This window comes from Plecotus auritus (assembly GCF_963455305.1).
Source record: "Plecotus auritus genome assembly, chromosome: X".
Taxonomy (NCBI): domain Eukaryota; kingdom Metazoa; phylum Chordata; class Mammalia; order Chiroptera; family Vespertilionidae; genus Plecotus; species Plecotus auritus.
The window spans coordinates 143489879-143502244 of NC_137784.1; the positions used below are offsets into that span (position 1 = coordinate 143489879).

General features: G+C 44.9%; 1 protein-coding gene across 14 annotated transcripts in view; it reads left to right on the forward strand.

The window, feature by feature from the left end:
* Positions 1-12366, forward strand: part of CASK (calcium/calmodulin dependent serine protein kinase) — a 311008-nt gene that overhangs the window by 102428 nt on the left and 196214 nt on the right. For all 14 annotated transcript variants that reach the window (XM_080652074.1, XM_080652077.1, XM_080652069.1 and 11 more), the window contains exon 3: positions 9619-9724. In XM_080652074.1, coding sequence (XP_080508200.1) covers positions 9619-9724 — 106 coding nt within the window. The remainder of the gene's footprint in view (positions 1-9618; positions 9725-12366) is intronic.

Here is a 12366-nt window from a genome sequence, read left to right on the forward strand (position 1 = left end):
TTAGTCCCAAACTTAGTGGCATAAAACAACTGTTTCACGTGCGCTCCGGTTCTGGGGCTCCTCCATTTGGACAAGACACAGCGGGAATCGAGTTTCCGCAGGCTTCCTTCCTCACATGTCTGCCAGCTGATGCTGGATGTTGATCAAGAGACCTTAGTTGGGACTCTCGGCCACACGTCACATGGCCTCTCCATGTTGACAGGCTTCCTCACAGCATGGCAGGTGTGTTTCAAGAATGAGAGAGAGAGAGAGAGAGAGAGAGAGAGAGAGAGAGAGAGAGAGAGAGAGAGAGAGAGCACCAAGCTCAAGTCATATCATCCTCAGTGATCTAGACTCAAGAGAACAGAAAACGCACCACGTCTCGATGGGGAACCGCGTGGTCCTAGAAGGGCATGTGGGAGCTGATATCACGGTGGCTAATTTTGAAATCAGTGCTCTTGATTTGTGCACTCAGCACGTCTGCTGTGTGTGATACGGGCCAGTCTGTCAAACATTTGTTTCAAAATTACCTATATCTATTTTTAAATTAATTTCACCGAAGCATCATTTACTAATGGAATCTGATCTACCTATCTAGAGTTTTATCCAATATACACCTCCCTGTAACCAGCACGATTTCAGTTTATTTGTGGCATTTATTGATGTGTCTTGTTTATTAAAACTTTCCTATCTGACAGATTCATAGAGAGAGTTCCTCTTTCCCCCCCAATAGTGATCATTTGTGTCTCCTCTCTTTTTCCATGATGAAGTCAAACCCATGTAGTTCAACGGTCCATGGTATTTCTTTGTTCCATGTAATTCGTCAATGAAGCCATTTGGTCTAAAGTTTTCTATGAGAGGCTAGTTTTTTAACTAAAAATTCTATTTTCAGACAAGTGTGCCCTTAGACACAGATGTATCATTGTCGAATACGTTTGCCCATGCAGTGGGCTTTCTTGTTATTTTGTTGATGGTTTCTTTTGCTGAGCAGAAGCTTTTCCCTTTGATGTAGTCCCATTTGGCTATTTTCTTCTTAGTTTCCATTGCCCTGGGAGCTGTATCGGTAAACATATTGCTATGATACATGGCTGAGATTTTGCTGCCTATGGTTTCACAATTTACATTTAAGTCCTGTATCCATGTTGAGTTTACTCTTGTGTATGGTGTAAGTTGGTGGTCTAGTGTCATTTTTTTGCATGTATCTGTCCAATTTTCCCAATACCATTTGTTGAAGAGACTCCCTTGACTCCATTGTATGCTCTTGCCTCCTTTGTCAAATATTAATTGAGCATAATGGCTGGGGTCGATTTATGGGGTCCCTTCTGTTCCATTGATATACACTGAGTGGCCAGATTATTATGATCTCTGAATGCATAATAATCTGGCCACTCAGCATATAGATATAGACATAGACATAGACGTAGACATAGACATAGACATAGACATAGACATAGACATAGACATAGACATAGACATAGATATTAGAGGCCCGATGCATAAATTCATGCATAGGTGGGGTCTGGCCAGCCTGGCCAGGGAGAGGGGACATGGGTGGTTGGCCGGCCTGCCTGCTGGTCGAACTCCTAATCGAGGGGACAATTTGCATATTAGCCTTTTATTCTATAGGATCTACACTGAGTGGCCAGATTATTATGCGTTCAGAGATCATAATCATCTGGCCACTCAGTGTATATGCCTGTTTTTGTGCCTGTACCAGGCTGTTGTGATTACAGGGATTTTGTAGTATAACTTGATATCTGGTATTGTGATCCCTCCAACTTTGTTCTTCTTTCTCAAGATTGCTATGGCTATTCGGGGTCTTTTTTATTCCATATAAATTTTTGGAGTTTTTGTTCTAGATCGGTGAAATATGCCATTGGTATTTTAATAGGGATTGCATTGAATCTGTAGATTGCTTTGGGTAGTATGGACATTTTAATGATGTTTATTCTACCAGTCCATGAACATGGTATATTCTTCCACTTGTTTATATCTTCCTCTATCTCTTTTTTCAACCTCCTGTAATTTTCTGAGTACAAACCTTTTACCTCCTTGGTTTAGTTTATTCCTAAGTATCTTCATTTTTATGTTGCGGTGGTAAATGGGATTGTTTGCTTAGTCTCTCTTTCTGAGAATTCATTATTGGTGTATAAAAATGCCAGAGATTTCTGGGTGTTAATTTTGTAACGTGCTACATTGCTTTTGCCACTTATTGTTTCATCGCTTAATGTCATTTCAGTATTTGTAAGCATCCTGGTGAATGCATCCCAACATATAAAATATTTGCATATCTGATCATAAAATGTGTGGCAGAAAAGTATGCCATATAAAGGGGTGCCCCTTCTAAATATCCCCTATTAATCTGTCTCTGTAAGTCAGAAGATACCACGGAGTCTGGATTACTGTAATTATACTGTCCCTTTGAAAGCTCAGCACCCCTTCCTTCTTCCTCTGGATTACCCCAGCCACCTCTCTGTTCTCTTTTCCAATGTTCCATGTTTCCTTAACAGCCTCATAGGGTGCTGAGCTTTCCCTTGAAGACTTATGCCATGGCCACGTGGGAGTACCAGCCCCGACTATGGTCCCTTTAAGTACGTTGTCCTTTGTCCCACTCTCCGTTCTGTCTCAGGGTCCTGCATTGGACTTGGCTTTTTAAAAATATATATATTTGTATTGATTTCAGAGAGGAAGAGAGAGAGAAACATCCATGATGAGAGAGAATCATGGATCAGCTGCCTCCTGCACACCCCCTACTGGGGATGTGCCCGCAACCAAGGTCCATGCCCTTGACCGGGATGGAACCTGGGACCCTTCAGTCCGCAGGCCAACGCTCTATCCATTGAGCCACACCGGCCAGGGCAGGACTTTGCTTTTTTTTTTTTTTTTTTTTTTTGCTTTTTGCTCCTTACAGCTCCTCTGTCCTGGACCTGTAATCCTAGTTGCTCCTAAACTCTCTGTTTGACACCTTCTGCTGCTTCTCCTGCCCCTGCCCCCACCTGCCCTCTAATTGCTCACCTCCGAGTGTGTTTCTGTGCTTCCTCGTGCACCAGTAGTTTCATGTGATTTCATGACACACGTAGATTTGGTCATCTGGCACCTCCCACAGGGATTACGGGGTGTCCTACGGGGAAAGTTTCGGAGCAATTAAATACTATATGCAAGAAGCAGCCGCACAAAAGCCTTTTTAATTCACAAAATTGATTCCATGCTCACAAAGGCAGCGTTTTCTCTCCGCAGGCATCTCCGCTAATGACATTAACGAGAGCCATGCCAGATCACAGAACAAGGAGAAGAGAATAAAAATGGTCAAAACTGAGAGTTTTAGAAGGGAGTTGTTCCCAGTGGTCCGTTTGAACATTGTAATTACTAAGAAAGAAAACAAGAGGAAACAATTTTAATTGTGGTTTTCGGTACCCCATCACCAATGGACCCAACAACTTATGAGTTGGGATAGTATAAAAAGTGTGCTTATGTTAACACAGAAAAACCAGCCCTGGCCAGTTGCTCAGTGGTTAGAGCGTCTGCCCATGGACGGAAGGGTCCTGGGTTCGATTCTGGTTAAGGGCATGTACCTCGGTACAGGCTCCATCCTTGGCCCCGGTTGGGGCGCATGCGGGAGGCAACCAATCGAGGTGTCTCTCTCACATCGATGTTTCTCTGTCTCTCCCCCTCCCTTCCACGCTCTCCAAAAATCAATGGAAAAAATATCCTCCAGCGAGGATTAACAAAACAAATGAAAACAATGAATGAATGAATGAATGAATGAATGAATGAATGAATAAAGTAGGAAAGCCATGGGTCTGCAGGATAAATCCTCATATTTAGTAAACAGCATCCAAGACCTTATCTTAGAATGTCTTACCACAGATTAGACCAGCCGTGGGCAAACTACGGCCCGCGGGCTGGATCCAGCTGTTCTATCCGGTTCTCTTGCTCTCCCCTCCGCTCCTTTACTTTGAATGTATATTAGTTCACACAGACACTCCATCCATGCTTTTGTTCCGGCCCTCCGGTCCAGTTTAAGAACCCATTGTGGCCCTTGAGTCAAAAAGTTTGCCCACCCCTGGATTAGATAATACTTTCTAAATTTCTGTTTTCTTTTAACATTATAGGGAGCACAGACACTAAAATGCCAAATAAAGTTTCAACAATAAGTGGAAGGACTCAAAATTGCTGCTGCTTGTTGGTGGTGATGCAGCCCCAGCACGTCCCGTCAGCTCTGTTCTGTTTTGCAGGGGGCTTTATAATGCAGTTTCCCAAAAAAGAGGAGAGCCATGACCGGTTGAACTTCTTACCCAGCAAGCTTCCTGTGTCACCTTGGGAACTTTAGTTAGAAAGATGGGCTTTCTAGAGAGACTAGCTCCCAGCTGTGCTCTCTCTCCATCTTCTATGTCTTAAGGGTTTTTTTGTTCTGTTGTATTTTAAACTAGAGGCCTAGCGCACAAAATCGTGCACCAGTAGCTTGCTGCACTTCCCGCACCGCCCGCCGCCACTCATCTTGCCGCCCCGCCCGCCACTCACCGCCCCGCCTGCCCCTCACCGCCCCGCCTGCCCACCGCTTGCTGCCCCACCCACCACTGCTCGTGGGCTGGCAGGGAGGGACCAAAAGGTGGTCAATGCACCTCATGGCAACTGGTCGAGCGGTCATTCCGGTCGTTATGCTTATGGTCCCTGGCCTTTTATTATATAGGATGTGTGTGTCTCCATGTACATAGATAGAAATAAGCTAGTGGCCCGGTGCACAAATTCGTGCACGTTGCAAGGAAATTGATTAGAAGGTGGCCGGCGGGCTCGGCAACCACTTTAAGCATTTTTGCTGTTTCTTTTGTAACAACATATGCTTATATTATACTAGAGGCCCAGTGCACAAAATTCGTGCATGGGTAGGGTCCCTAGGCCTGGCTGGCAATCAGGGCCAATCGGGGCTTTCCTTCCCCCAGCTGCCAGCTGCCGGCTGAGGCCTTCCTTCGTTCCGCGCCTCCCCCTGGTGGTCACCACATGTCATAGCAAGCAGTCGAACTCCTGGTCAGTTGAAATCCCAAGGGGACAATCTGCATATTAGCCTTTTATTATATAGGATTTTTTTATTTTATAGTTTCACATATTATCAGTTATTGGCGTCCTGCTATGGAAGATGTGGCTCTCTTATGCTGCTACCTGTCCCTCTTCACTTTCCCTCCCCCATTTTTATAACATTATTTATATTTAAGTCATTAGTATAATGCGATTATATATCTTGTGTAATTTATTGTTATACCTGGAGTAAATAGTTGACTTATTTGATTGCTTCATTTTCTATGTATTATAGCTAATTCACCCCCAGCCTATCCCACTGAACTATATAACTACTCTCAGATTCAACCCCACTGGACCATTTATCATGTCTTTTTTATCTTGACAACAGAGCCCTTCATCTGTCTGTTTCATTCTAAATTGGTTGCTGTCTTGTTCTTCTGGACCATCATCATGGGAATTCTCCTTGCTTTTCATCTGTGCTGGATGCCCTGTTTCCTGGATTTCCTAGCCTTGCTTCATGTCATGCTTACCAGCTCTGAGGTGTAGGCAAGTCCCATAACCTGCATGTGCCTAAGTCTCTTCATCTAAAAGTTGAGCAGAATAATCTCACCTAGCCCTAGAGTTAGTGAGAGGACTGAGTAGCATAAATAAAGCACTTAGGATAGGGCCTGCCCCTTTTTCTCTTTTTCTGAAAACCTTAATGATACTCTCTTTACCCCAGTACCCTGGCATTGTATGATCTGCCACTCAGCTGCTGGGCCCCTTAGAACAGTCCCTCCCTCTACAAGGCAGTGAGCTGTGGGGGCCTGCGTGCGGCTCCCATCTTGTATGCACAGCTTCCCATTGTTCTGCCCCGGTTTCTGTAGATTTTCTTGAATGAGGCTTCTCAATTTGTTGGAAGCCCTTTGAGCAGTCTCCAGAGACTTTGAATGATTGTGGGTGTGTGTGTTTTTAATGGAGGTATTTTTTCACTCTTTTATTTCTTTTTTTTTTATCTTTATTGTTGAAAATATTACATATGTCCCCCTTTTGCCCCCATTGACCTCTTCTAGCCCACCTGCCCCCCACCCCAGGCCCTCGCCACCCTATTGTCTGTGTCCATGGGTTATGCATATATGCATACATGCTCATTGACTGTTCATTTTGAATTTTTTTAAAATATATTTTATTGATATTTCACAGAGAGGAAGGGAGAGGGACAGAGAGCTAGAAACATCGATGAGAGAGAAACATCGATCAGCTGCCTCCTGCACACCTCCCACTGAGGATGTGCCCGCAACCAAGGTACATGCCCTTGACCGGAATCGAACCCGGGACCTTTCAGTCTGCAGGCCGACGCTCTATCCACTGAGCCAAACCGGTTTCGGCTCATTATGAATTTTAACCAGCTAAATATATGTCTTGGCAGGGGGAGAGGGGTCCCTGAGCTCACACAGTCATTTGAGAAACCCTGCCTGGTCATTGTATTTTTAATAAGTCTGTGTCTTACAGCAAACTGGTTTTTCAAAAATAAAATCAGGTGACTTAAAAGGACTAACTAAACTAAGGCTTTTTAAAGGTATTGTGATTTTATTACTGAAATCTGCTCTGAACTTTGCTTTAATCACAGCTTCATATTTCCGTTTTTAGAAATAATACAAAGGGATAGCTTACCTGTAAAGGTCACCTTCAGAGTTAAGTAGCTGTAGACCTAAGAAGCAGTAGAGCAGAGTTCAGATCCTTGCTCTGCAGTGTATTAGTTCTGTGAGTGAGTTACTTCTCTGCTCTCTGCCTCAGCTTTCTCATCTGCCTTCGAGGGTTGTAGCGAGGGTGGAATGAGTGGACACATTTAAAATAGAGCCTTCCTTCCCTCCTTCTTTCCTTCCTTCCTTCCTTCCTTCCTTCCTTCCTTCCTTCCTTCCTTCCCTCCCGTCCTTCCTTCCTTCCTTCCTTCCCTCCCTTTCTCCCTCCTTCCTTTCTTCCTTCCCTCCCTCCTTCCTTCCTTCCCACCTTCCCTCCTTCCCTCCTTCCTTCCTTCCTTCCTTCCCTCCTTCCTTCCTTCCCACCTTCCTTCTTTCCCTCCTTCCCTCCTTCCTTCCTTCCCACCCTCCTTCCTTCCCTCCCTCCTTCCTTCCTTCCTTCCCTCCCTCCCTCCTTCCTTCCTTCCCACCTTCCTTCTTTCCCTCCTTCCTTCCCACCCTCCTTCCTTCCCTCCCTCCTTCCTTCTTTCCTTCCCTCCCTCCCTCCTTCCTTCCTTCCCTCCTTCCTTCCTTCCCTCCCTCCCTCCCTCCTTCCTTCCCTCCCTCCTTTCTTCCTACCTTCCCTCCCTCCTTCCTTCCTTCCCACCTTCCTTCCTTCCCTCCTTCCTTCCCTCCTTCCTTCCTTCCTTTCTTTCTTTATTTATTTTTGGTGTTGTTGTTAATCCTCACCAAGGACATTTTTCCATTGATTTTTAGATATCGAGTGGAAGGGAGGGGGAGGAGAAACATCGATTGATTGACTCCCACATGTACCTCGACCAGTGGCCTTGGATCCCAAGATACGTGCCCTTGACAGGAATCGAACCCATGACCCTTCATCCCAGGGCTGACACTCTAACCACTCAGGCATACCGGCCAAGGCAATCAAACCTTCGTTGGCACCTCTATCCCTTTCCTGCTGCCAGATTCTTTGAATCTAATCATGTCTATGCCCGTCATCATGGCGCTGGAGAAGCCAGGGCTCAAACCTACCCCTGGTGGTAGTTACGTGACCTTGAACACCTTTCTAAGCCCGTTTCCTCATCTGTAAAATACCTACCTCAGCTCAGACCAGGAGATCACAGTTCGATTCCTGGTCAGGGCACAGGCCCGGGTTGTGGGCTCCATCCCCAGTGTGTAGCGTGCACGAGGCAGCTGATCCATGCTTCCCTCTCATCATTGATGTTTCTATCTCTCTCCCTCTCCCTTCCTCTCTGACATCAATAAAAATGATTTAAATAAATAAATGAATAAATAAATAACCTACCTCACAGGGTTGTTGGGACATATATGACAATGACTATATTAAGTGCTTAGCCCAGTGAGAGACATGATGCATTTTAATTTATTACACAATTGTCTCCTACATACTGACGTCAAACCTGACATCTCCACAGAACTTCACCTTACCCAGAATGCTAATGGTCTTTTCTGACCGAATCGTACAGCCTCTTCTCTGCCTTCTTTGACTATTCATGCCTTCCTTCCTCTCTTCTCTGGACTTCCTTAGTGTTATCGATTCTTCCTTTTCTGGTAGCTTCTTTTTTGTCTGACTTACTGATTTGCTTTCTTCATTCTACCCTACCCTACGGAAGCCTCCCAAGACCAAGTTGGATTAATAAATCAGAGAGGAGATAATGTTATCTCTTGTGCTTTGGGCAATGTATTCTTACCCTTTGTTCTTCTTTACCTGCCTCCCTTCTACTTCCAAGTATAAAAATGTTATATTGGATTTAATTCATCCAAACAGGCACAACTCCAGCATTATTAACACAGGAAGGCTTGAAGTATCTCGTTCCCTGTAGACATGGCAAGTGATACCTGTAGCCGAACTGTGTTCAGATGATGATGATGATGATATTAATATTTGAATAATTATTAATATATTATTATATTAATAATTATTACCTTGCACACTGGCTTAACCTACGTTATCTGAGATTGTGCTTTAGAATAACACTGTAGGTAGTGACCTGAATTACCCAACACATTTTATAAATGACTAGTAGCCCTGCGCACGAATCCGTGTGCCAGTAGCTCTCTGCGGGGCCTGGCCACCCCACGCCCGCTGCCCAGAGGCTCTCCGTGGCCTAGAGACCCATCTGCGGCCGGGTGCTGAATGCTTGCCTCGTCACCGCGGCAACGAAGCAAGCATTCGGCCAGGCCGCTCACGCTGCCTGTTCTCAGCGGCCGCCCTCTGCACGCCCCCCCAACACATCGGGACTAGGGGACTCCGGAGGGACTGAGAGGACTGGACGCCGCCATCTTGTGGCTATGGGTGCCGCCATATTTGTGACGGAGTGATGGTTAATTTGCATATTACCCTTTTATTAGATGGGATATTTTTAAAATTCTGACTTTGATGCTGGGAGTAGTATCTTTTCTGTTTAAACCATACTCTCTTTTTTTGCCCCTATTCCATGTAACTTCTCAGATGTGTCTTGTCTATAAATGCTAGATTTTAAAAAGAACGAGAAAAATATAAATGCTAGATTTTAGGCTAAAGAATAGACAATATATCCTTATTTATTTTAGGGAAAACTAAGAAAAAGAAGTTAAATTTAAAACAGCAAATTGGGTTACTTACTAGCAGATTAAGAAAGAATTGTGAATTTCACAACTTGATTGTAAGAGTTTGGGGAATGTATTTATTTGTGCTATTTACATTTTTTATTAATAAGAGCCAACTCTAAAATGTATATAGATTTCAGGTGGCAGAAGACAGAAAAGTTACAGTGTCAGAGATTTTAAAGGGTGAAAAGTTAGGCTTAGCCTAAATGGGGGATTTCATCTCTTTAGTTAGAGAAGTCTTCATGTTTCCATAGATCATATCCATTCATTCATTATTCACTCTGATTGTCTTTGGTTCCTACCTAACAAAGTATGTTGTGTGTTTGTTTTTCAGATCTAAAGCGGGAAGCCAGTATCTGTCACATGCTGAAACATCCCCACATTGTAGAGTTATTGGAGACATATAGCTCAGATGGAATGCTTTACATGGTTTTTGAATTGTGAGTGTACATTCTGTTATTTTTTTTTTTAAGGGTTAACGTTTTTAGCCACATTGGTTTAGGATCACGCTAATACCTTCTGTTAAAATTGAAGAATAGTTGTGAACTCATCTCTCTAGACCTGAAGTAATAAGAGAAGCAGCATTATCTCATCTTAAGGTTCACAGTGCTGCGGGAGCAGAAGTTGGTCATGTTTAGCTACCCTCACATTCTTAGCATACTTTGGAGAAGAGGCTTTAACAAGAAAGAGTTCAGAGAGATAGGAAGCCCCAAAATAGAACATTCTGGTCATCGGAGTCTTAGTGGGGGGGACTGGGATGGCGGTGCCAGCCTCCACGTAGCCAGCCTCGCCAGCAGCTACCAACAAGTGCTAACACACTTCACTTCCTCATTTGATACAACCGCCAGCATCCAAAGGAAAGTCTGCAGATAACAGTGTATCTTGATTTCCATCAGCGCCTGGACGCATTTCTCACACAATTATTGTCAATAAGATGGAGAAATGGGAGCGAAGGCTGGGCCAGCTGGGTCATTTTACAGCTGCTTGGATGATTGTGTCCAAAGTTCATATCCTTTATGGAATGCCATGCTCTGCTGTTCAAATTCTAATCAGTGACTTTGATTAGGGTCTCTCACAGGGTGGTAATCAAGGAGTCGCCGGGGCTGAAGCCATTTGAAGGCTCACGGGGGACAGATCGGCTTCCGAACTCACTCACTCGGTTGCTGGCAGCAGGCGATGGGGCTGCGGGCCTTTTCGTTCCTCAGGAGCTGTTGGCCTGAGCCGCCCTAGGTTCCTTGTAACTGGGTCCTTCCACGGAGCAGCTCACAGCATGGCAGCTGGCTGCATCGGAGCGAGCAAGCAAGTGGGCAAGAGTGCGAACTAAATTGAAGTCAAGCCCGGCCGGCGTGGCTCAGTGGTTGAGCGTTGACCTATGAACCAGGAGGTCACGGTTCAATTCCTGGTCAAGGGCACATGTCCAGGTTGAGGGCTCCATCCCCAGTAGGGGGCATGCAGGAGGCAACCGATCCATGATCCTCTCTCATCATGGATGATTCTCTTTCATCACTGATGCTTCTAGCTCTCCCTTCCTCTCTGAAATCAATAAAACATACTTAAAAAAACCCCTGAAGTCAATCTTGTAACCTCATCTCAGGAATCACACAGCAGCACTTCCGCCATATTCTGTTCGTTAGAAACAAGGCACTGGATCCAGCCCACACACAAGCGGAAGGGATGGCGCAAGGGTCTGAATACCAGGAGGCAGCGATACCTGGGAACTGGGTCAAAAGCTACTCCCACAGAGGGCTAGCTAATACACTGAATATCTAGATCAGAATTTTACCATATTTCACAAGTCTGCAGCAAAGGGGCTGATGAAATGTAAGGCCAAAGGTAATAGCAACGCATTCATTCAAATCTGTAAGTGCGAGTTCACTGAGTGGTAAACAGCCCTGAGGGGAACCTTGGACTCTACTAATTATAAGTACATAGTATTACGGACCAAACCACACTCCCGCTGTATTGCATACTGCTCGTTCTCCCGATAGTAAGCAGGCATTGCCATCCTTCCCGAGGGGTTGGCTAACCAGAGTGGGAAAGAGCCTAGAAATCCTGTCATAGAGTCACAGCCTTCAAAACCTTTGTTGGCAAACCCACTAAAAGAATTTTGAGAACTACACTGAGTGGCCAGATGATGGTGATCTCTGAACGCATAATAATCTGGCCACTTAGTGTGTATATATATATACATTAGCCTTTTATTCTATAGGATATACACTGAGTGGCCAGATTATTATGTGTTCAGAGATTGTAATAATCTGGCCACTCAGTATATGTACCACTCAGTATATATATATATACACATACACACACACACACACACACATATATGTGTGTGTGTGTGTGTGTATACATACTAGAGACCCAGTGCATGAATTCGTGCATGGGTGGGGTCCGGCCAGCCTGGCCAGGGGGAGGGGACATGGGCGGTTGGCCGGCCTGCCTCCTGGTTGAACTCCTGGTCGAGGGGACAATTTCCATATTAGCCTTTTATTCTATAAGATAGACATGGAGTGGCCAGATGATGATGTGTTCAGAGATCATCATCATCTGGCCACTCCGTGTATGTACCTCCTCACCTATTTTTTTAATAAGCTTATTGATTTTTGAGAGAGAGGAAGGGTGTGGGAGAAACATCGATCGGCTGCCTCCCGCACGCCCCCTACTGGGGATGGAGCCTGCAACCCAGGCCTGTGTCCTGACCAGGAATCGAACCAGTGACGTCCTGGTGCACAGGATGGTGCCCGGACGATGCCCAACCGGATGAGCCACACCAGCCAGGTCCTCCTCACATCGTTTTAAGTTGATCTATAACAACTTTTGTTGTGAGGTTCGCGGGTCATCATTGTCAAACCAGTGAGCCGAACCAGACTCGCTCTCTGACAGAAAAGAATCTGACTTCATTTTTCAAATAAACTTAAAGTGTGAATAGACGTCTCTGTGACAACCTGTTGCTATTGATTTCTAATTCTAAAATGGCTCAGGCTTTGCCACGAATATATTATCCGGACGAAATACGATGGCTCTCCCCTTTCTTTTTTAATATGTTTTTATTGGTTTTTAGAGAGAGAGGGAGGAAGAG